The following is a 24,070-nucleotide window of genomic DNA, read 5'->3' as shown; positions in this document are numbered from 1 at the left end:
ATGTACAGATAAGTAAGAATTGAGCAGCTGAGAAACTGTTGGTAATTTCTCAAGGCTTGGATGTCAGTGAGTGACACTGATGAAATATTTAGAAAAGGTGCCGTTGTTACTGCTTGATTTGTATTTCCTTTATTGATAATCAGAGAAATTTAAGACTGTTCTATCATTATGTTAGTGCAGTGCCACACAAAACTTGACAAGTGTAAAAACATTTTTGTGTTGCAGCTCCGTGTAGGGTGACTGTACTAATCCCATGGTGCCATACTGCTTTATCATACTGCTCTCTGATGACTTGAGACACGCTAAATTAATTAATTTCCTTTTTATTTGCCAGCGGAATTCATTGAAGACATTGAGCTGATGTTTTCAAACTGCTTTGAATACAACCCTCGTAACACAAGTGAAGCAAAAGCTGGAACTAGACTTCAAGCTTTCTTCCACATTCAGGCTCAAAAGCTTGGACTTCCGATCACATCTGGTAATGTGGACCACGCCGCCCCCGCGGCAAAGAAGTCACGAATCTAACCTCTGCCTTCCAAAGGATTTTTTGAGGGAATCTGTTATGTTCATTAAAATGAAATGTTAAATCACGCAGTCGTCATACCTGTATAAAGCAATAACAACTGTTTAACCACCTTGAAGTGTGGCCTGCACTATATTCTCAATGTAATATTAAGCACTCAGGAGAACGTAGGAAAGATTACCTTTGCTACAGTTTTATTCAGTGTCTAATAATTTTGATAGATGTACTGGATACAGTACTGGTTTACAGAGGTTTTGTACATTTTTAATACATTCATGTGTCCAAATATCTTCCAGAAGTACATTGCTTTTTCCTGCACCAAATGACCTTGTTTCATCCTCTAGATTTTGTAGGAGCTGTGGTATTGAGGGCTTTATCAACTCGAATAAAATCTTCTGCTGTAGCACAGTTGAAGAAACTGTGTATGTTTAAAACTTGTGTGAGCGCATCTTCTCAACACTACACATGAATGAGTACAACTGCATATCTTTTAAGTACTGTACCAGTGCTGGCTGGAGGTATTCAGTCTGAGTTTATTAAGTAGATATTTATTTAGCATTCAAAGTAATTTGTGAATTTGTTTTGTATTTATAAAATTTGTACTTGGGGATTAAAAACAAAAAAAAAAAGGGGGGGGGAGAGTTCCATAACTTTTTAAATTCTTTTTTCCGGTCTTTTTTTTTTGTTGTTGTTTATTCCCCTCTAACTTGATGATCAATCAATAAATACCTTCCCGTGTCCCTGGCAGTTCTTCTAGCAATGAGTAAATTTGCAGGACTGTACTATAAGTTTCTACGTACAACTTTCGAAGTGTATAAATAAAATGACACATTTTTCAAAGTATTTTGAGCTTCTGGCATTTCCTTTGAGTTACACTGCTATACCACCTTCCCCATTAACTTACCAGGACAAGCTGCTGGAGAGAACACAGCAGAATTGTGTTTCAGTGTGAGTTCTCCAACCAGCCTTTTCCGCAGCTGCAGTCAGCGTGGTACCTGGTCTCTAAGTGATGCAAATGTTCATCAGTGTGTAAGTAGCAAGTGTATAAGTTGCATGGTTCATTAATTACGGTCGTTATTCTAACAGCATAAAACCTCATAGCTTTGTTTAGCTGACCAGCAGCTTCTTTAAACTATACTTACTGTCCTTGATAGTTTTACTTTCACTATTTATTAATTTAAATTTATTAAACTCGGTTTGAGTTAATAACTGTAAAACCAGTTTTGTGCACCTGGAGGTGTGCCATGCTCTGAGAAAACAGCCCCAGAGCGCAAGTCTGGGGGTAGGAGTGAAGACTTCTCTCGGTGTTCGTGCCGGCTTGTTACGCTGCAGCATTAAGACCTGTGTTTGCTGTACGTGCTGCAGACCCCAGCAGCTTCCTGCTCCGTAGCGCTGGGGTTTCTCCGCTGCTGTAGCGCTTCCCTTGCCTGAGAGGGGACAAGAATGGGCGTCCCCTTGAGCCTCGGGAAGGGATGGCGATAGGAGACAGTTTGAAGTGCTGGATTTTTGTCTTGTGTTTGTGGGTTTGTTTTAAAAGTCTTAAGAATGAGAAGAGTGGGGGATATTGTTAAGGTACGTCTGTTAATGCTCTATGTGAGCTTTTCCTTCTTTAGAGCTGACACCTCTCTCCTGTCCAGGTCACAGACACGTTTCTTGTTCCCACCACAGAGAATGCCACAAGGAATGTGAGCTGCGGAGGACTTCTTTGCAGGGTGTAGGTTGTACTCTGTTCCCCTGCATCTGTCTCCTCCCAAGAGGATGTGAACATCCTGACTAGCAGGTTGCACAAACAGTTGTGCAAGTTCTTGTTCACATGAATAGTCCCCATTGAATTTAATGTGAGTTCTCGTTGGGGGGGGGGGCGCAGTGAGCTCAACAAGTCTGTCTGTGGCAGATGCAATTTAAATTATTACTGTCCCCAACCTACTCCCAGCTGTTCATTCCTATCGCTCTTTCTCCGAGGTTATTTCCTCCAATAGCTTCCCCTCAGCAACACAACCATAATTTTGAGTTTGGGTGGAGCAGGTGGGAACAGCTTCACCCGGATCTCTGCTTGTGCCGGTGGTGCCTGCGTGCTTGTGCTGTGAGCCGAGTTACCAATTTGTCATCAAGCTTGCCAGCCTCGGGCATTACTCAAAGGTGCTGAGGGGGAAAGTGCCAGCTTCTCCTTCGAGCAGCTGTGCTTAAGACATTCATATACGCTCATGTGCGGTGCAGGTCTGGCTCTCCTTGGCTTTCATGGTGCTCCCAGAGCAGGTACTTTTGGCCCGACTTGGTACTTTTCTTGCAGCTCGTTCAAACTTCAGCTGTGCTGTTCCCGAGTGATGTCAAGATGTCTCTTTATGGCTGTTCGTTCCCCCCACGCATACCCCTTCGGAAAAAGGGGAGTTGCTTCATATCTCCCTCCTTGTCTTACGGGCTGAGGTATTCGTGCTCCTAGTTCACCTTTCCCCGAAACAACCCCGTGTCTTACCGCGAGCAGCCATCCCAGGTGCTGTGACTGCCAGGGCAAGGGGTGTGCAGCGTCTACGGGGGGCTCCGAGCCAAAGTTTCACAAAGGTGCAGAAATGGATAGGGTCAACGGCTTCGTCTTGGATTCAGAGGCCCCGGCTAATCAGGCTGTACCAGACCCTTCAGGAAAACAGGCAGGAGGCTTCCTTCAGCTCCTCCAGGCACGGTTTTGGCACAATCCAATAGTGAAAGTCTTTCCCTTCTCGGGAGCTCGGATATATCTTAGCCCTGGCAGGTATCCAACCACTGCTCTACCAGCTGTTCTTCCTGCTCCGCAAATTCTGCCTCTCTCCCCTTCTCCCACCCCTTTCTTTCATGACAGAGCTAAGAATTCCAGAGTAACCAACCACCCTGGGCACTCTCTTCTGATGCTTTTTGTCTGTAACTCTCTCATAACCGTGGGGCCGGTTCCTTTGGAGGAATTGGGCTCCAACCCAAAGTACTGTCTCTTCCAGGAAATCTCAGTGTTTCCTCAAAACCAACTTGCTCTGCTTCTGGCCACCACAGGCTGTCAAACATTGAGAGGACAAATCCCTACAGCGGCTGCTGTTCCTGGAAGCTGCCATTCCTACCCAAGCTGGAGCGGGCCAGGAGAAGGCCTGCTCTTGGAAATGCTGGATGTAGCCTTGCGTGGTGGTTGCAGTCAAGCCGACACAGGCTGTTCATGCTTAGGTGTCACCTGGCAGCACCAGCGTAGTGAAGCTGTAATACAGGTCCTTTCACCTGTATTTGGAGGCAGGTGATCACCTCAACTGGTCTATCCAGTGTCGGATGTACCTGCTGGAAGTTTAACTCCTTGAAACCTCTCACGATTCTGGAACGTTTGAGCTGCTTTGGTCTGGCAGGTGGCGTGACAGACGTGAGCCACCATTCTCCATTGCGAGAGGTTTGGGCTGGGGCCACCACCCCCGCTCCCAGTGTTGGATGGCTCTTGTGTGGAGGGTGAAGCTTTAAGTATCGTAAGAGAGAGCACGTAAATGTTAGTATTAATAGTAAAGGAAGATGACCTTAGCAAATATAGGCATTAAGAAACCAACAACAAGCCTGAACTTGCGTGTATAATCACAGGGAGGCAGAAACGGCCGGCCCCTGAACAGCCCAACTCGCTGCAGTCACCGGCTGCCATCGGCCCCCCCAACCAGCCATCTCCCAAACTATCACAGTCCGAAGGGGATGTCCTGCTATGGACGTGTGCAGGGAGCAGGTCCCTGGGGACGCCAGACCACGCCAGAGTCCCAACAAGTACGTCCTCTACTGGTAATTTAGTACTTCAGGATTTAGGAGATTACACGCGTGGTTTATGATTTTTTGAATCATTGATGTAACCACTGAATTAACCCTTACCCTGTGACAATCTTGTATCTTCAAAGTTTTATCTTTTTGTATTCAAATAAATACTACCTAACACTGGTCACGTTGCCTAGTGTGGATCGCTGTCATGACTGATTGCAACAATTTCAGCTAATGCTTCTTGAGGCTACCAAGGACTATTTCTACTCTGGAAGGGCATTTCACTCTAAAAAAAAAATTGCCAGTGTCCAGATGACTGCAGGGAGTTTTCTGTGCAGCGTTCGGCTCGGGTGCTGTAACTCCAGGGCTCTCCCCTGCACTGCTAAATGCTGCCTTGACCTTCAGCAGCGATTTCTTGGGCCAGTCCTGCAGAGGGGCTCCTCGTGCTGTCCCCAGCTTGCTGTAAGGGGGATTCTGAGATTTCTCCACTTGCTACCATTGGACCAACTGATGTCTGCTTCCTCCCCCCCTTCATTAGCAACCTACTTCCCTTAATTTGGTGTTTCCTCAAGCAGTACTCTTAAAATTTTGCCTTCAAGTGCTTGATTGTATGTATGCCCAGTATCAGGCCTGTGTAACAACCCCTCTTGGAGAATACCCAGTTACCACCAATAAGGAAGTTTCCCATTTTGAGAGACTCGGGGGTGAAGATTTTGGATGAAGCACAATGCAAAAGGTAAAATGGTTTGTGCTGCAAATCAAAAGACTTTTAAGGATGGATAATCAATGCCATCACCTTGTTTTCCCTCTGTTTCCTAATAGGGATGCTGAAGTAGCACCATCCCTAAAACATGTCAGTGTATTTGTGGATGTGGGTGTGTGTGTATACTTGTGCAAGGTTTTGTAATTTTAACTGCTGTAAGGCACTGACTATTAAAATAATGGTTATCACTCCTGAATGTTGTCCTTCTACATCTTTAAAAGGTACATCTCCAGTACCTGGGAAAGTGCTGGTAAAACTATGACTTACTCAGACCATGAGTGGTGCTGGGAGCAAAGCCCCGCTCCCGCCTGCCTCCCCCCGCTCCCAGCAGCATCCACGAGCCCGAGCTTCGGTCACAGCGTGCGGCTGGGTCTGTGTTTAAACTTGGGTTTATTTTTTAAGTAATCAAACAAATCTGATCTGCTGTTGGTGAAACTCAGCCATGCACCCAGAGCTGCATTCTGGCAAACGCGTACTTATCCAAACCAATGCTTTTTAATATTTGGAGTGCACGAGCATGCTGAACATCGATACGAATTACACCTGACGTTTTCAGTGGCAGAAGGCCACAGGCTGCATATGTTTTCCAAAAAAGTGTACTGAGGCCAACTTTGGGTTTGTTTCTTTACCGTAATCTATCAGTTTCCCGGGTCTGTAGTGCTTCTGTTCTGGAAAATCGCTGAAACTAATTTTAAATTATTTATTTTAGGTACAGCTCCATCTTTAAAATTTTTTATGTATGAAAGAAGAAGGGGAAAAAAAAACTGTTTTCTGGGCCTCCAAACGCAGGAGGGTATCAGCCGTCGCCTTGCAAGAGGCTGTGGGTATCGCCGGGGTGGGAGGTGTTTGGCCCCACGGGAGAGCCCCTCACCCGTTGCCAGAAGGGGGAGAAGGCAGCAAGCCCCGGCGCCCTCCCCACGGCTCCCAGAGTAGATCCAGCTGTTCAGGTCACTCGCTTTTGATGATAGAAATGTTTGATTGGGCCAAGTTTCCTACAAGGATGTTACACGACAGCGTGCCCTCCAAAGCGCTGGCCGCTGCCCACAGAAGATCAGCTTTCACTTATTCTTCTCTGCGGTCGTTCGCCTTTCCCTTCTTAGATTTGTTTCAAAGGTCCAGGGAAGAAAGGGTCTTTATTCCAGCACGGAGAGCGAGGCTGCGCTCGCATCCTGTTGCAGCGCGGAGTTGCTCTGGCGCTGTGTGCAGCCTGATTGAATAGTGCTGTGCGGGGGGACTGCAAACGGCACGCTGGCGCTACAGCCTCCCTTGTAACAAAGCTGTCCTGCGGCGGATATCCCTGCTCTGCCAGCCTAATATACAGTCCGACCTGAGTTTTGTCCGTTTGCTATTCTTAGTTTACCAATTTATTTCGGCTTTATATAGCTATTTCCTAGACTAACGGTTCTATAAGAACGCATACAATACTCTATGTGCTTTCCTATTTTTCTGCTCCAAGCGCCTTCCAGATGAAATTAGTTTGGAGAGGGCAGGACTTTGACGAGCCGGGCTGTGCTGTGGCCTGGGCTGCTGTGAATCACGCCTTTGAAACGGCAGAAATGTGAGCCAGGATGCTGAAAGCTTTGGGGTTTGAATGGCAGCTCTGCATTCGATTCCGGGCAACGTGGGGATTTGCCGGTGGGATCAGGGCTTGGTAGCTGCCTTTCGGGAGCATTCCTGAGCAGATCCCACCGCTGGAGTCACATGCTGGGCTCTGCAGCCCTGGCACCGCTCGAGAGCGCTGCTGTCGCCGGAGGACACTTTCGCACTGACCAACGGGTCCCGCGATCCAGCAACGGTTATAAATATTCTTGTGCCCCAGTCATCCTAAAGCCCATCCTCAACCACCAGAAAGTGATCTCAACTTATGTATTTAGCATGTCAGACTTAGCTAATGTTTTATTTTTAGATTGCTAGCTAAAAAAACCACCAAACAAACAAACAAAAAAAAAACAAAAAACAAGCCTCAGTGGTTTTAAAAGGCAAGATCAACTTTGTACACAACATACTTTGGGCAGGGGCTTTGCAATGCTTAAGTAGGTTTAGTCTGTGCATCTTTTGTTTCCATAAGTCGTTCATCTTTGCTTCTTAGAGGTTTCTGAGAACCAGTCCTTGGGTTCAACCTTCATCAAACAGGATTTCCTTCCATTCAGATGCAATGCTGCAAACTGAGTCCTAGGTCTGTCTGGAGCAATTTTAATACTATTAAAATTTCAGAACCAGAAGTGTCTGTCCTCTTTTTTTTTCTGGCCTTTCTGACTTTCACTCTGAACAGGCCATATGAATTAATCTCCCCTGTCTTAGCACTTTTGTGATGGCTTCCTCCATCTCCTGGAGAGGATTTGATCCTTTTCTGGTGATTATTTTTTGTATTGCAAAGACGTCTCCTACAGACCTACAAAGTCATAGAAGGGCTGATCATGATTAGAAACAGTCTATTTTCCAAGGACCTTATTCCAACGTGATGACATAACCCCAGTAGGAGGGGAAGCACGGACCGATGAAGGTTAGTAGCAGAATCAGGCCAAGGCTGCAAGACTTGGGATTAGTGCCCAAAATCTGCGTGCAATGTGTGTACAGTGCGGCTTTGCACTTGTCCAGCACAGGAAAACAAGGATTCCTTGTCCCACCAGGAACCAGGCTGTCTCAGGGGGCCCACTTTTGGGGGACTCTTCTGTAAAGAAGAGTGTAACAAAGTCAAATCATTATATTCCTTACGTGCCAGACAGCCCCAGCATCTTGAGGGTCTGGATGCATCTATCTAGAAGGGAAAGAGCTTTCTGAATTCATTGCTGCCTTTTCTCGGAGGTGTACTGGTTTAAACTGTGTCGTCTGCTGAGATGTCTGACTGCATCCTAACTTTTGGCAGTCGTCCTCCCGCGAATCAGGCTGAAGACATTCAAGAATTTGTCCCTTCCATCTGTCCTGCTCCTCTGCTGAGAGGAGTCGCTGCTCTGAGGCTGAACAAGTTTTCAGAAACCTAAGCAAGATGAAACCACTTGTTTCCTACACAGGGAAGTTGTAGATAAATTTTATTATATTTATGTACTAAATTTTACATCCTGAGAGCAAATGAAGAACCAACTGCTGACCCACAGCACTGAGAGTAAGAAAACAGACCACAATTTTGTCTTCAATATGATTTTAAAGAGAAACAAAATAATTCCACTTCTGTGCTGTGGCAAGTCTGTTGAAATCCTGGTGTGAGAGAATTTGACTTCCTCAACTTGGAGAGAGAAACGGTGCTCGGAGACTGCCGGCATAAGGGCTATCACTGAATTTGTAAGACACGGGAGGGAAAAAAAAAACAATCTGAATCTGCTGAGGCACATGCGTAGCAAAAGGGTATTGCAGGAGTAAGAGACACATGGCTCCAGTGGAGCGTACGACAGCGCTGAACACCCACTGTAATAACAGACAACTACTTTCCAGTGGCAAAGGCAGGGAATTTTTGCCATAAACTTCAATCATCATAGAATTATTTAGGTTGGAAAGGACCTTTAAGATCATCGAGTCCAACCATTAATTTAACACAGCCAAGTCCACCACTAAAACATGTTCCTCAGCACCACATCTGCGTGTTCAGGGATGGTGACTCCGGCACTTCCCTGGGCAGCCTGTTGTAATGCTCGACAACCCTTTCAGTGAAGAAATTTTTCCTAATATCCAATCTAAACCTCCTTTGACGGTGTCAAAGGCTTTACTAAAGTCCAGGTAAACAACATCCACAGCCTCTCCCTCATCCACTAAACCGGTCACCTTGTCATAGAATGAGAACAGATTAGTCAAGCGGGACCTGCCTTTCATAAACCCATGCTGACTGTGCCTGATCACCTGGTTGTTCTGTACGTGCCATGTGATGGCACTCAAGATGATCTGCTCCATAACTTTCCCTGGCACTGAGGTAAGACTGACAGGTATGTAGTTCCCCAGATCCTCCATCCAGCCCTTCTTGTAGATGGGCGTCACTTTTGCTAACTTCATTCTGCTCCCCTTCCCTGTCTTCCAGCTCAGGGGGCTGGGTACCTGGAGAACAACTGCTCTTATTATTAAAGACTGAGGCAAAGAAGGCATTAAGTATCTTAGCCTTTTCCTCATCCTTTGTCGCTGTTTCCCCACACATCCAATAAAGGATGGAGGTTCTCCTTAAGGCACCTCCCCTAGCTGGCTCCCTCACCAGCTGTGTCAGGAAGTTATCCCTGACACACTCCAGGAACCTCCTAGACTGTTCCCTCTCAGCTATATTGCATTTTCATCCAACGTGTAGTAAATTGAAGTCCCCCATGGGGACAAGGGCTAGTGATTGTGAGACTTCTCCTAGCTGCTCATAGAATATTTCCTCTGCCTCCTCAGCCTGGTTGGGTGGACTATAACAGGCTCCCACCATGATATATCTGCCTTGTTGGCCTTCCCCCTGATACTTACCCATAAACACTCAACCGTCTCATCACCATCATTAAGCATTAGACAGCCAAAACACTCCCCAACATACAGGGCTACCCCACTGCCTCTCCTTCCTTGCCTATCCCTTCTGAAGAGTTCATAGCCACCCATTGCAGCACTCCAGTTGTGCGAGTCATCCCACCATGTTTCCGTGATGGCAACTATATCATAGTTTTCCTGTTGCACAATGGCTTCCAGCTCCTTCTGTTCTGTGCCTACGCTGTGTGCACTGGTGTAGATGCACTTCAGCTGGGCTATTTATCTCATGACCTTTTGTGGGGGAGAAGCCCTAATTCCTACATGACCATTCTCAGGTGCTTCTGTGGTTTCTAACACATCGCTAATCCTTGTGTCTTTGCTGTCACGTGGCTCTCTGTCCCCTGCCTCCACTGAGATGGCAGACTGAAGGACCTTGGTAGCACACCATAAATCTCTCTATCTCTCTGCCTCCTCTCTTTGGAGAGAGAGGTGGGTGAGAGCATCTGTCATTCATCTCAGTGGCCAGTCTGGCCCAAACCGCAACACCCTCAAACACTGGCGTGCTGTCCCCAGGCTTATCTCCAGTGAGCCTGGTTTTATCGCTTTCCCCCTTCAAATCTAGTTTAAAGCTCTCTCAGTGAGCCCTGCTAACTGCTGCGCAATGACCCTTTTCCCTCTCTGAGACAGGTGAACCCATTGGTCTCCAGCAGACATGGTGTCATGTAAACTGACCCATGATCAAAAACCCAAAAATTCTGCTGGTGACACCAGTTTTGGAGCCAGGTATTGATCTACCTGCTCTTCCTGTAGAGCGGAGGAGTTCCTCTACCTGGGCCCAGCTCCCACAGGTGCGCTCACGAGGTTAGTGAGGGGTGAAATTGCTACTGAAGAAGCACCTCCTGAGTGCTTCCCCAGGAACATCCCTGCTAGCTTTAGGCATCCCAGTTCCAGAGCTCTGCTAGAATTTCCCGACAGAAACCAGCAAAGCTATTGATGGCATCTCCTCCATGTTACTCGCAGGCGTGTCCTTGAATAGTGTCCGGAAAGAGTAGGAGGCTGTTGGATTCATCTGCAGCTGCAAGGGGATGCTGTGGGCTGGGGAAAAGGTGCTTCAACAAGAGCCCCCAGGTGTCACTTCCCGAGCGTTACCCTCCTCTGTGCCGCAGCTCCTCTGCTGCAGACACAGATAGAAAAACGTATTTCAAACTAAAAGTGGTGTTCTTCAGCAGAAAACAAGCTGGCAGTACCAGAAAATGTTTTGGGTTTTCTTCATACTGGTTTCGTGGCTGGCACGCTTTTAGGGTGAGAGATTTTCACTTTTAGAGGACTCTGCCATTAGCTCATTTTATAGGAAAAAGTTACATATACGAAACAAGAACACAAAGAGAATGGATTATCCAGAAGAGGTTTTTCCAGGTGACTGATATATCTAGCAAATTGCTCTTTTGCTTTTTGGCTGCTTGAAGAACATTTGTGGACTTTTATTTTATTAGAATAATTAAATAATAAAATCTATATCTTGTTTAGTGTTACAGCCTATTCTTCCAAAGCACTCTGGCAGCTTTTCCCCTAATCCACTTACCCAGCGTATAGGTCAGCTGCATACGCCTGGTTTTCTAAAGGTCACTTTGGCTCCCTTCTTGCCATTTCACTGTAATAAGCAGTATTCTGTGACGCACAGCAACTACCGTCCTCCCAGAAAATTACGCTGTTTTTCACATTTCCTCTCTTTAGAGAGGATTTACCATATTGCATCCATGTCTGCTATATAGCTGGAGTTCTGCTTCACTGTATGTAGAGATATACGCGCCTGTCTGACACATCGGTAGTTGGAGATAACAGCCATCATCAAACTCCTCGGACCTAGCGTTGTCAGAGGATGCTTATTGAGAAGGAAAGCCTGGCTTCGCCGTTTGCTTGAAACAGAGGTTTCAAGAAAAGAATTGTTCTGCCTGACCTACATTTCCTTCCTCAGGAGGAGGGATGGTCTAGGGTTTAAAGCAGGGACAGGGACCCGAGCCACCCTGCCCTGCCCCTCGGCTTGCCACAGCCTTCCTGGGTGACCCCAGGCAACCCAACAAACAGGATAAATAATACTCATCAGGCAGGGGTACTTCATTAATAATTTTAATAAAGAGCTTTGAAGCCTTGGAATAAAAATGCTACACATAGAATTGAAAAAAAAAAAAAAACCAACAACAAAAAAACGCTCTCTTTATCATGGAAGTGAAAGTTGTCTGGAAAAAAAAGTGAATTAATTGAATAATTGATAGACTCAGTGGCTGATCTTATAAATCCTGCCTTACCTGAGGTTACGCTGTAAATTTATCTCAGCTGTGAACAAAAGGTAGCAAGAAGAGAGACTTGGGAAGAAACTGCTCCTGGGAAAGTGCATTTTGCAGGACATACAGGAATTTATGAAGGCTAGCAGGGTAAATAGTAGTTACTTTTTCTAGTGCTGTAAATGTGCAAATGTTTGTGAATGTTGAATATGTGCTAGCTACTTAAAAGTAATTTTTATCTTCTGTTTTTATTAATAAGGCTGAGCAAAGATTCCCTGTATTTTAGACTTAGGGGAATTTTTTGGTTCCATTTAGCCATTTTTCTGCCATCAATTTCCACATTTCTCTCACAGGAGGAATTTTTATTTCCTTTTCTGTTGTGTTTAAATACCATCCCTAAAATGATGTCATTACAAGACATAGCATTTTAATTAAATCTCCCTTTCATTGTCCAGTGACCAATGACAGGCCCGTGGCTGCCCGGCGTTATGATTCACCGGCACGTGTGACTTACCAGCAGGGCGCTGAGAGGCGCAGGGGGAGAGGAGGGAGTGACACCCTGCCCCCAAAAACATGCGGCTGCTGCTCCTCCAGCATCCTTGCTGGGCTTACGCTGCTGCTTCCCTCTGCCCGCTCTCCTGGCGTACGAAGGCGAGCTCGGTCAGGGAACGCAGACGGTTGAAGAGCTTTCCAAGGAAAAAAAAAACAAAACAACAAAAAAAAACCAACCCAAAAAAAACCAACCAGGGCTTTTCTTCAGCCACATGGCTGCTCGGTCAGAAAAGCAGCTCCACTTGGCAGGGACACCAACCGAAGTATCACAGCACTCAAGCTGGCGTTGCAGCTCGAGGAAATCTTGCCCCACCTCTGACAGCCGTGTCGCCTTGCTGCGGCAGGAGGGTCGGACTCCTGGAGCCCGGGGTGGTGGCTGGGGAGGGTGGGCACCCCACCACGCCGGGGGGCAGCAGCTGGCAGGCGGGCAGCACCCCGGGGGCCGTGGTGGGGCTGCTGAGCGTGGTGGGAGCAGGGCAGTAGCACGGGCCGTGACTCAGCCCGAGGAATGTCCTGGCACGGGTGGCCCGGTGAGGGTGACGCAACGGGGCCGGCTCGCTCCCGTCTTGGAGGTGGGCAGACGCCAGCAGGCATGGCCCGACTCCTCAGGGAGCGGCGGCCAGCACCTCGCTCATCCTCACCCCTGCCCAAGCCACTAGGAAGCTGACTGATAGCTCGGAGCCCCAGAGGGATTTTGGGACCACATTGGTGGAAGAGGCTGCTTAAACCAGCAGAAGTGACCCTGCCAAGGATGGTGGAGCTGGAGTTTCTCTTAAGGGGAAGTCCACCTCCTGGTCCGACAGCAGGGCTTGCTGGGCATCCGTGCTCCACACCAGCCCACGCATCCTGCCCCTCGCTGCAGGCTCTGGGGATTAGCGCACATGGGAGGCACTGCGAGCCTTGCTAACTTGCCCCAAATTCATGCTAGGACCCACCATTTATAGGCAAAGATATTTACTGTATAATTTTTTAAAGAAATGTATCTGCAGTGTAAGGAGACATATAAAAACTCAGTGTTCGCCTTTCGCTGAGGTTTTCTCTAATACTCTCTGACATTATGCGAACTTAGATTTTACGCTGCATTCTTCGCACTCCCACTGAAAATACAGAATTGTTGGAGGGAAACCGGACATTTTGCAGAGGTACGCAGGAGACCAAAGGGAAAAAGGAAGCGTCCTGAGCAGCAGATCTCATCAAATGCAGCTTCCTATTGATTTCTCTCTCTTGACTGATTTTTTTTAAACTGAATGATATTAAGGCTTTCTGCTGTTTCAGTGCACACCTACGTAACTTCCTCTGCTTTTGCTTTTTAATCTTCTTCCCGAAGGTAACCTGGCTACTCCGTAAGAAATCTGATGTCTCCTAGCAGAAACTAGCAAGTTCCTGAGCTGAACTGGTAGACACACGGCCCCACTTTCTTCTATCTTGAATGAATTATTTCATGAAACTTAATTACTTAATTAAGGATCTTAATTACTCTTGTGACCTCTATCCTTCTGCCAGATTTAACTCAAATAAGCTAACAAGTTAAAAAGTCACTGGGACAAGGACTAGCCCAAGTGAGAGAGGGGATGCCCGAGGAGGCCAAGCGAAGGCCTTGCTTCCACGGGAAATGAGGCTGAAATGTCAACGCTGAGTTCGGTGACGTTGACAGCGAAGCAAAGAGGACGTACGGGACACAGAGAGAAAGGACTATGATTTCAGAGAGCTTCAATGCATAAGGTAACTTAGTCCATTATAATCACTGTGCACTAATGAGCATCCAGGAGTTGAATCCAAACGAACATTGCCTTCTGCCTCACGGTGAGTCATTTCTTCCGTGCACGGAGGGTGAGGGGAGGTTTGGAGGGTTCCTCAGAGGCATGTGCTGCGCATAGCCTTCAGTGCTGCTGCTGCTGGGCTCTCTGAATCATAGGGCTATTTCGGTGGTGCCTGGTGGGATGCAGGTCCTGTGGCACAAGGGTAGTGAAACTCAATGCTTCCTGAGCGCAGCCAGATGCCAAGGTGGGGAACCAGCTTTGTCTGAGTGTGCTCCCGCAGTAAGATTTGCTTGGTCATTATTGCTCGTGGCTGGACACCGGCCATTTCTGTGGCTTCCGAGGTCAACACCGGCCTCTATCACAAGTTCCTTCTCCAATGGCTGCTCCAGGGTGTCACCGGGAGTCCATCGTTGAGTTTCTTGAAAACCAGAAGCCCCTTTCTGTTTACCCGTTACCTGTTTTTCACCCTTGAGAAATGCTCTCTGATTCTGGTAAACTCATTCTTTCTCAGAGATTTCTATACAGACATAAAATACTCCTCCTTCAGCCCTTGAGTATTCTGTACTCCGATGCCTGCCAGGGGCTGGTCAGTGATGAGCAGCAGCAGCCCTGCGTGCCTCAGGTATGCACCTTGCGAGGCGAGGAGAATAACAAGCACTTGTGATTCATTATTCAGTTTCCATGGTAGTAAAGACGGAAGGTGAGTCATGCAGAGTTTTGGAGTTGTCATCCCTGGAGCATCTACCCGGGGCCGGCCGAGCAGCTCCGGAGATGGTAACTCTTTCTCTACCTTTTGTTTTAGGAGCCGTGCAGCATGGGGTGTGCAGAGCAGAGGCCCTGTGTGGGTGGCTGAGGGAGCACTGCCAGGACACGAGACCGGGGCACTCACACAGCAGCTTCATGGTCCTGAAGAAGCGTGAGAAGCAGCCTGCGGAGCCCAGGGCAGTGACTGTGGTCACTGGCACTGGAGGATGTACCGCACGTGTGCACGGCTACCTCTGCTTACAAAGGTGAAGTGGCCTCCCAACATTGTGTATGGCCACAAGGACGCAGACCTCGGGTTGGGACAGTCATGCACAGCGTGCCATGACACGCTGCAGTGTCACGAAGGCTGGTTTGGGATACATTAAACCATCCTGACGACGAAGATCTGAAACTGCTGCAGTCCATCCCAGTCCATGAAGCTGTGCAAGAGCAGCAGATGCCCAGAAACAGGGCTGTCAAGACATTCCCATGGGCTTATGTTGGTTGAAGCCAGCCATAAAACTGTATCTTGAGAGTTATCCAGTTTAGGATTTGTGCTATTTATTCCCATAATAAATTTTCACCAAACTAATTACTTGTTTGATCAAAAAGCAGCATGTATTGTATTTGAAAACTGAATTAGGTAATGGCTGATTCTTTAAATGCAAATAAGCCATGGAGGAATGAAGGTCCTCCTTCCTGGGTCCCACATTCCTGGCACGGAACAGGCGGTGAGAGTGAACAAGTGGCCATCAGCTGGAAAAAACGATGAGTCGACCAGAACTTGCTGTTTCCAGCTGAGTGGCGGTGGGGATTCCTGAGTGCGTGGCTGCAAGGAGCTGGAGGGGTAGCATGGCCCCAGGGTACTGATTTCAAGGCTGATGGGTCAAATTCTGAATATTCATGAATGCAATTCAGTCTTTAATTCTGCACACAGAGAGGGTGGGATGTAACTTGAAAAGGAGACTCGGGAACATCTGGTCAACGTGGTGGTGTACAGTAATGGGGAGAGGGGAAAAAATCCCACATCCCTCCTGCAACGCAGTATGAATGTGTGTGTGTATATATATATATGTATGTATGTATGTACAGACATCAATGCTGAGAAACAGTAGTTTGCTGGTTTCCACCAAGGTGCTATTAGCAATTCCAGAGTTTTGGGGAGAGACAGCTGACCGGCCACAACGCAGGCTGGGTGCTCACAGCTACTGCTGGTTGAGGTCCTGCTTGTTCAGGAGCTCTTGGCTTTCAGACACTCCAGCTTGGGGAGCAGAGTGGCACAGTGCTGACAATCCTCTTGTCCACTTGGATGGGCTAAAATGCTCCGCATTGGTGTCCTGTGCCTGAACCCCCCCGTCCAGCTCAGTATGGAGAAGTAAAACGCTCTAGGGAGGGTTATCCTTCCTTGTTTTCCCGTATGTCATCTTATCTTTTAATGCTGCTCCTTCCGCGTTGTGTTGTGTCCTGCCCCATGGTCTGAGCAGCTCGTTCAAAACCACAGAAGGTGCCATCTCCGTGCCAGGCCCCCAGCCTTTCCCCATAGAGACTGCCAGCAGCTGTGGCAGCCGCACAGCTCCTGTTCCAAGGGGGGACGAGGAGCCATGGCACACCACAACCACAGAATGCTCCCACACCGGCTTGTGCAGGCAGACACACAGCACGTGGCCATGAAGCCCGAACAGGGGAGGGATGCCAAAATTGTGACACTAGAGGAGCAGAAGGCACCCCGGCAAGGTGAGCAGCTGCCCTTGGGGCTGTCATGGCTGGCAAGGAGCTCTGCCGCCATCCTGCCCTGACCTGATGTGACTAATGGTTTTAAACTGAGAGAGGGTAGATTTAGATTAGATATTGGGAAGATATTCTTCACTGTGAGGGTGGTGAGACACTGGAACAGGTTGCCCAGAGAAGCCATGGATGCCCCATCCCTGGAGGTGTTCAAGGCCAGGCTGGATGGGGCTTTGAGCAACCTGCTCTAGTGGGAGGTGTCCCTGCCCACGGCAGGGGGGTTGGAACTAGGTGATGTTTAAGGTCCCTTCCAACCCAAACCATTCCATGATTCTATGACTCCCGGCTACTTGTGCTCCATCGCCCCCTCAACACTCACACACCCGCCGGGGTGTAGGCCCGGGGCCGCCCAAGGTGGGGACACCGCGGGGCTGCGAGGCTGAGGCGGCCGCCCGGACGCCGCCAGCCGCACCCCTGCGGGCGGCCGGTCACCGCCGCTTTCAGGCCCACCCCGGCCCGGCCCGGCCCGGCCCTGCCCCGCGGGGGGCGGCCCGGCGCGGCGCGGCCCGGCGGCACGTGGTGGCGGCGCGGCCCATGTGACCGGCCCTCCCCGGCCGCCGCGGCTCATCCCCCGCCCGGCCCGAGTCCCCGCCCGCCTCGCCCCCAGCGCAGCGCAGCGCTCTCCTGCCTGCACCAGCCCCGCACCGCAGGCAGCCGCCGCCGCACCGGGACCCGGCGCCATGGTAAGGGCGGCGCGGCCGAGCGGGGAGGGCGGTGGCGGCGGCGGGGGCAGCGCGGCCCGGTGAGGCGCGGGGCTGAGCCGAGCAGGCCCGGCGCGGCGCGGCCCGGCCCCGCGGCCTCCGGCGGCCATTTTAGTCTAATTTTAGCCGGGTGCGGGGGGAAGGGGCGGTGGGAGCGGCCGCGGGGCAGGAGCGGGCGGCGGGGCGGGCCGCGGCGGGGCCGGGGGCCGGCGGTCGGGGCCGGGCGGGCGGCGCAGCGCTCCCTGCGGCATCGCCCGGGCGTGCGGGTGCCGGTCCGGGCGCCGGAGGGGCGGGGGTCCGGGCAGAGGGGGGCTCCCGGCGGAGCAGCGGCCCTGCCGGGCCCGAGGGGGGGGTCGCGCTCGGCTGGGAGCGGCGGGGCCGGCGGGAGGGTGGCCGAGAGCGGGGCTGGAGGAGGCGGGGCGGCGGGAGTCCCCTTCCCCGCAGGCGAGCGCCGTCCCCGCGAACAAAGCAGGGGAAGGGGGCAGGCGGGCTCCCCCGGGGACAAAGCCGGCGGCTCCCGGCCAGCGCTGCACCTGCCCGCCCCCGGCAGCCGGAGGGGGGTGTTGGAGCAGGGGCGCCGCAGAGGGGTTCAGCTCCCTCCATCGCAGTAGGGTTTGCTAAATTATTCTCGTCTTTTTTTTTTTTTTTTTCTTTTTTTTCCCTTTTCCCGTGAGCTCCCCGTTTGCCTTGTCAGTGTCTTGTTTTCGTGCTGTTTGAGGCTCGGGGTTTGAAGGGCTTGCGAGCCTGATGGGGAGCTGGGCGCGTTGTCACTGGTATTTTTGGATGGAGGAAGGGCGGTCAAATAATACTCGTGCGGCAGCACCAAGTAAAATTCAGGAGTTTTTAAAGCGCGGTGTTGAAGCTGACACAATGCAGAAAACATCTCTGCTGCTTGTGGAGCCTTACATCACCCGGCGCTGTCATGAGTCTCCTCTGGGTCGATGTGAACTGCTGCTGTAGCGTTTATTCCACTTAAAAAAAACCCAACAACTGAACAAAAGACCCGCTCCCCATCCCAACCCAAAGCTACAAAGTCCTCTCCTATGTTCAGTTTCCCTCCTCCCCTGCCCCCCCGCCACCCTCTTCCTGCTCTCCCCCTCTCCCCAAATAAGCCAAATGCATGATAAGGTAATGGAAAACTGCTTGAGTAGTACAGTTGTGTGCCTAGTTGTGTAAAGCTGCTATACAGAATCACAGCTGAAGATGCTGAGATCTGCAACAAGAGAGTACAGAATTTACACCTCCTCTATATCTTCTGCTCCAATCCTGCAAAGATTACTAAATTCGTAGTGTGTTCAGGTTGAGTATAGTATCTTTATTCCTACGGGGGCAGGCAGACTTCTTTATCTAGCACTGTGGGCTATCATCTTTTCTAGTGAGTGCTAATTTTTGTTGTTTAAATTATTCCTTTGATCTCATTTTACAGGCTTCTGGAGTAACAGTGAATGATGAAGTCATAAAGGTTTTTAATGACATGAAAGTAAGGAAATCTTCAACCCCAGAAGAGATTAAAAAAAGAAAGAAAGCTGTTCTCTTCTGCCTAAGTGATGACAAAAAACAAATAATTGTAGAGGAGTCAAAGCAGATACTGGTTGGTGACATTGGAGATACTGTGGAGGACCCCTATACAGCCTTTGTGAAGTTACTACCTTTGAATGATTGCCGATACGCTTTGTATGATGCCACATACGAGACAAAGGAATCTAAGAAAGAAGACCTGGTATTTATATTCTGGTGTGTAAAAGCAAAGCTTGCTGTTAAAATTGAGTACTCTGGAGTTAACACTGGATGATTGAATAACTGTTTTGGTGTGGTTTTCTTCTTTCCTTTAAAGGGCTCCTGAAAGTGCACCTTTAAAAAGCAAGATGATCTACGCAAGCTCTAAAGATGCCATTAAAAAGAAATTTACAGGTACAGACCTAAAAATGTTTTGCTCATAAACTGTAATGCTGTTTAGATGTTGAGGTTCTCACAAGTACATTGTTGTCCGTCTGTCTTTCAGGTATTAAACATGAGTGGCAAGTAAATGGTTTGGATGATATTAAGGACCGTTCAACACTTGGAGAGAAATTGGGAGGCAACGTGGTAGTTTCACTTGAAGGAAAACCCTTATAAAAAGACAGACAAGTGCCATCTGGATCTAAGGAGCTTCCATTTCTGCAGCTCGTTCAATTGGAATAGCATTAGTCTCCCTGTCCCCTCCACTCCTCAAAAAATAAGTCCCTTCCCTCATGCCCCTGAAGGAGATGTCATTGTTAAGCAGTCTACCAGTGATTGCCATTAGACTGTTTAATCCTGGTAGTTTTATGTAGGATCCAAGGAATGCTTTCACGTCATACTCTTAGCCAAAACTGACGTTGCAGGCATTCTTTGCAACATGTACAATGAATGTGATAGTTAATGTGAATAGTCTAGCAGACAGCAAAGGGTAAGCTAATTGAATGCCTTGAAAGTATTGTCCACTGGTCGGATGGTAGACTCTATACAGTATTACTTACAGTTGCACTTGATTGCAGTTCCATGAGGCTCTTGTGCATTCATACACCTCACCTGCCTTGACAAGCCTATTTTTGTGACATGGCAGCACACAACACTATGCATTTAAAGCACTTTTTTGTAATATGTTTGACCCGCCCTCCCCCCCCCAGAGGAATGCCAATTAAGTTGCTGTAACTGTGTCATCAAAGTATTGTAGTACCTCAGTTTCATTCCTGTTACATGCATATCTTTATAAATGAAGTAGCTGTTACGATGCCTTTTGTTTTCCATTGAATGTACACTACTGAACAGGAGTAGAAGTTATCTGTTTACCATGTGAGTCTTGAAACACTAAAGTTTTGTAAAACATCAATTATGGTGGCAGTTTCTGTATTAAAAAGAGCCTTAAATGGAACATTGTTTTTTGAGATCAAAAACTGGCCACGTTGCAATAAAACTTGTGGCTTATTACAGAACGTTGCCTTGTTTTCATTGGAAAATATAGTTTTTAAGTATGTTTAGTTTAAGCATATTTCAAATAACTTCTGTGGAAAGTATTGTAAAGATAAACGATCATTAATCTCATCTTAAATAATGCAAGTTTTTCACTGCTGATCATGATTTAGGCCCTGCTTTACAATACTTTGTGGCTCTGTTCCAATCATTCGATAAAGGACCCGATCCTAGTTTACCGTTAAAGTAATGAAGCTACCACTGCTAGAGACCATTAGTTCCATGAAACACTTGCGTCGGAAACGTCAAAATACGAAGTAATTAACCACGCAATGTGTTTCGTACCTGAATGTTCTTAAAGTTCTACATGTCAGAGTAAAACCTTGCACGAAATCTTCACGTCTTTTTCGGTAAGACGATGTGTAATGACAGTTATATGATATGCAAATATGAATCTGGTAAATAATTTTTGTTTCTTGAGTGTTAAGATGGAGTTGGTACAAGAAATAGCCTAAATGAACCGTTCTACTTGTTAGCTTCTATGTAAATAGAACTGGAAAGTGTTTGCCACTACCGAGGCTTGTGGCGGGGACATGTTTTGGCTGGGAGCCAAATAATGCTCTCCTTATAGAGAATTTGATCTGCTCTGTGTGAGCAATCCTCCGTTAGCCAGAGCTATTTATGGCAAACACATGCTTTTGTATCTTGTCATCGTTATCCACAAATGGCAAAACTGGACATGATTCTCCTGGTATGCGTAAAGGAGCGCTGTTAGGCAGCCGCTCGCAGCCGAGCTGTACATGCTGCTGGAAGGAATGCTCTTTATCATTACCTTATTTTAAAAAGTTGGTAGAGTAGAACTGCGGAGCTTTTACATACAGGCCCTTTATGTTCAGTCCATAGCCCTTTTTCAACAAGGAAGCTGATAATAATCAAAATTTTTTTTTTTTTATTTTTTTTTTAAATAGCTGAAATAACCTAGTTGTACGGTGTTTAGGCTCTCTTGTCCTGTAGAACTTTAAGACTTTATTTCAGGCTTCTGGCTGTCCCTCTGACTTGCGCACCTCATTGTGTTAGCTGTTCTATGTAGACTAAACTTTACTAGAATTTAACTAAAAAGGCATGATGACCACTGACTTACTAAGTGTATTAATGAGTCTTGGTTTTGTTCTACAAAACTCTCCTTTCAGGTACCTTTTAAAATTGAGAAGTAACTGATGGTATGCATGTTGTCTAGATAAAAAAAAAAATAATCTTTTTATTCCTCAAAATAGTCTCTTTATTTCTGATCATTCACGTTGTGTGCAAAGCCCAGTTTAATGTAAAGATCTACTTTGTGCTTTATGTTTGACTTGAGTTCAGTACAGTATAATGAAATGATCTTTTAACTGATTTTCACAAGGTATAAATGGTTTCTTTAGAAAAAGCCAAAACTGAAAATGTTAAATTTTAATAAACCATTTGAATTTCATTTTAGACAGTAAATTTTTTTAAGCAGTACTGTGTTTAAATTTATTGTTTGTCTCTGCTGCAAACAGTCTGGAAAGATGTCTGTGGCTTCAAAGTTGAGTATTAAAGGTTACTTTTTTTTTTTTATTTAAACTAGCTTAGGTGTGTATTCACTCAGTCCAAGTAGATATTAAATTGAAGCACAAACTGTATGTAAGATTCCTACCAAAACAAGTTTTGGATCCAAAAGGATCAGCCTGCCTTCAGTTTGTTCTTGAAATGACTTGACTGACTGATGTGAGGTCCAATTGGGATGGCTTGCTTTTAACAAAAAAAAAAAAACCACAAAAAAAACCAATAAAGTGCTACAGAACTGTTAATGTTTGAATTATAAAAGAAATGAGAGACAGCTGGCATCTGTTCCAAAATGGTTTGTCAGCTGTTGTTTTCTGTCATTATGCAAAATGGTGAGGGCCTCATTGTGATCGAGAAGTGGAGGAAAATCCTCTCGAGTTGAACATCTTCTGTGTATCTCCATGTAGATGTGACTTTTGGGTATCTTGGCTTCAGTTATTTTATTGATAAAGAAGTGTTAAATAAAATTTTCATGAGAGTAGCTTGTGCAGAAATGGCATTTTTCTTCTAAAAAAGACTTGAAACCAGCAGTTGTTTTGTTTGATTTGGTAAATCCTGGAAGAGGTGTATAGACATACGGGTTTGATTTCTCTGAAAAGGGAAATCGGTCCAAGATGAGTGTGAGTAGGTGAGGTTTATACTGGTGGCAGTTTTAGAAACACCAAGCTTAAATTCATATGGACTTGAGTGTAAGAATCACTCCTAGTCAGGTCATTAAATGCATTTTGAGTATGTTCGCTTAAAACCTAAAGTGTTTCTCGAAGTGGAAGAGTCTGTTTCTGCTGTACCATTCCTTCAGAACGAGTGGTGGAATACAGCAATTGCCACGATTTGATAATAAGCTTTACTCTCTTATGCCAACTCCAGTATAAACCAAATTTTCATGTCTGCCTATTTTTTATAAACTTCTGTAAGTTCCCTTAGTTTGTGGTGGAGAGTTAATGATTGTAGAGTGAAAACGCGGCACTAATGGTGGATGAAAGATCATCAATGTAGCACCTGTCTATAAGTATAGAATTTCTTTGAAATATTTCTGATTTTGAAAACCTGGTATAAATAAAATTAATTTAAATGTCTTCAGATGTTGAGTATGTTTGTGTGCGAGGCAGCACCTACGCTAATCACTTCGCTGTTGTCTCTGGCTTGGGAGCAGCCCAGTCACTGTGAAAGGAGAGCTCCTGGAGTAAATGCGTGGAATGTGTGCGATTTTTGTAATGGGTTTCACCTACAGCCCCTTCAGTTCAGTACCCAGCTGCGGCCAAAGGCAGCACCGGTGGCTCTGGAGATGGCTATAAAGAAGTTTTTAACAGGTTGGTGCTGGATAACCTTTTTCTCGTGTTGGGTCCCCGCTCTTGTGTTCGGAAAATCAGGTGGTTTTTTTTTTTCTTAAAAAGGGGTGCAAAAAGTATGTTTACACTGACAAGTCATTTTTAATGCTCGGAAGGAAGCGAGCTGACGCAGTGTGAAAAAGGTAACTCCTTGAAGAATGATCAAAAGATTACCAGTTTTATGTCAGTGGTATCTCTCTTGTTAATGTGAAATTCCTTGGATCTAGGAATAGCTTAGCTGGAAGAGAGTTAATTTTGTAAACAAAGCTGTCAAGAAACGGCTTCATTGGATTCTCTGGAGAGGACAGGCTTTTACACTGTAGAATAACAATCTCTTTAGTGTTTACCTAACATAAGCTTTCTCTGTGGCTGTAGGGGACATATTTGCAAATATGCCTTAAAAATGAGTGAAAGGTCTCTATGAAAGTACATTTCTTTATACAAATCAATGCTTTGTTAAAAAGTACTTTTATTTTTAATATATCCAGTGCTTGATACCCTATTGAATTTGGGCATTTCCGTGTCTCAGCCCCGTGCTGTTAAATCTACAATAACGTCTTACTATTCCTTGCATTGTTTATTTCTCCCATCTACTAATAATATCTGAAAAAAACCCCAAAAGTGAAAAATTAAAGCCTTTCCTAGGAAATTCAAACAAGTAACATAATTTATGTTGTTTCTTTGATGATATGATAGAATTTTATTTTTATATTATAAGGCTTACAGCAAAATTGTGTGCTCTTTGAGGGTACTGAAAGTAATGTTGACATTGTCTTTAATATCACTATAGGTTAATATTTCTGTTGTTAGCTTTACTTCATAGTTACTTAGAAAACTAATGATTGGAAAAGAAACTGGAAGGTGCTGGTGATTATTTTAAAAGGATTCTAAATGTCAATTCGGATGATAAAATATACCAACTTCAATTTCCTGCTGTTAGCTTAATTTTTATTCTTG

General features: G+C 46.7%; 2 protein-coding genes across 3 annotated transcripts in view; both read left to right on the top strand.

The window, feature by feature from the left end:
* The window catches only part of BAZ1A (bromodomain adjacent to zinc finger domain 1A), a 64,180-nt gene extending 62,815 nt beyond the window's left edge, over positions 1 to 1,365 (top strand). Inside the window, exon 27 of the mRNA XM_074149313.1 lies at positions 335 to 1,365. Within this exon, the coding sequence (XP_074005414.1) occupies positions 335 to 525 (191 nt within the window). The 3' untranslated portion in view covers positions 526 to 1,365. The remainder of the gene's footprint in view (positions 1 to 334) is intronic.
* Positions 1,366 to 17,071: 15,706 nt separating this feature from the next.
* On the top strand, positions 17,072 to 22,861 carry CFL2 (cofilin 2). Of its 2 annotated transcripts, none has more exons than XM_074148393.1 (4): positions 17,072 to 17,252; positions 18,697 to 19,004; positions 19,105 to 19,181; positions 19,273 to 22,861. In XM_074148393.1, the coding sequence occupies exons 1-4, from the start codon at positions 17,250 to 17,252 to the stop codon at positions 19,383 to 19,385; spliced, it is 501 nt and encodes a 166-aa protein (XP_074004494.1). In that variant the 5' UTR covers positions 17,072 to 17,249; the 3' UTR covers positions 19,386 to 22,861. The 2 variants fall into 2 exon arrangements, with proteins under 2 accessions (XP_074004494.1, XP_074004495.1); XM_074148394.1 differs by lacking the exon at positions 17,072 to 17,252 and adding an exon at positions 17,694 to 17,882.
* Positions 22,862 to 24,070: the final 1,209 nt, after the last annotated feature.

This window comes from Numenius arquata, chromosome 6, assembly GCF_964106895.1.
Source record: "Numenius arquata chromosome 6, bNumArq3.hap1.1, whole genome shotgun sequence".
NCBI lineage: Eukaryota > Metazoa > Chordata > Aves > Charadriiformes > Scolopacidae > Numenius > Numenius arquata.
The sequence above is the reverse complement of the archived record's forward strand: the minus strand, read 5'-3'. Positions and strand labels throughout refer to the sequence as shown.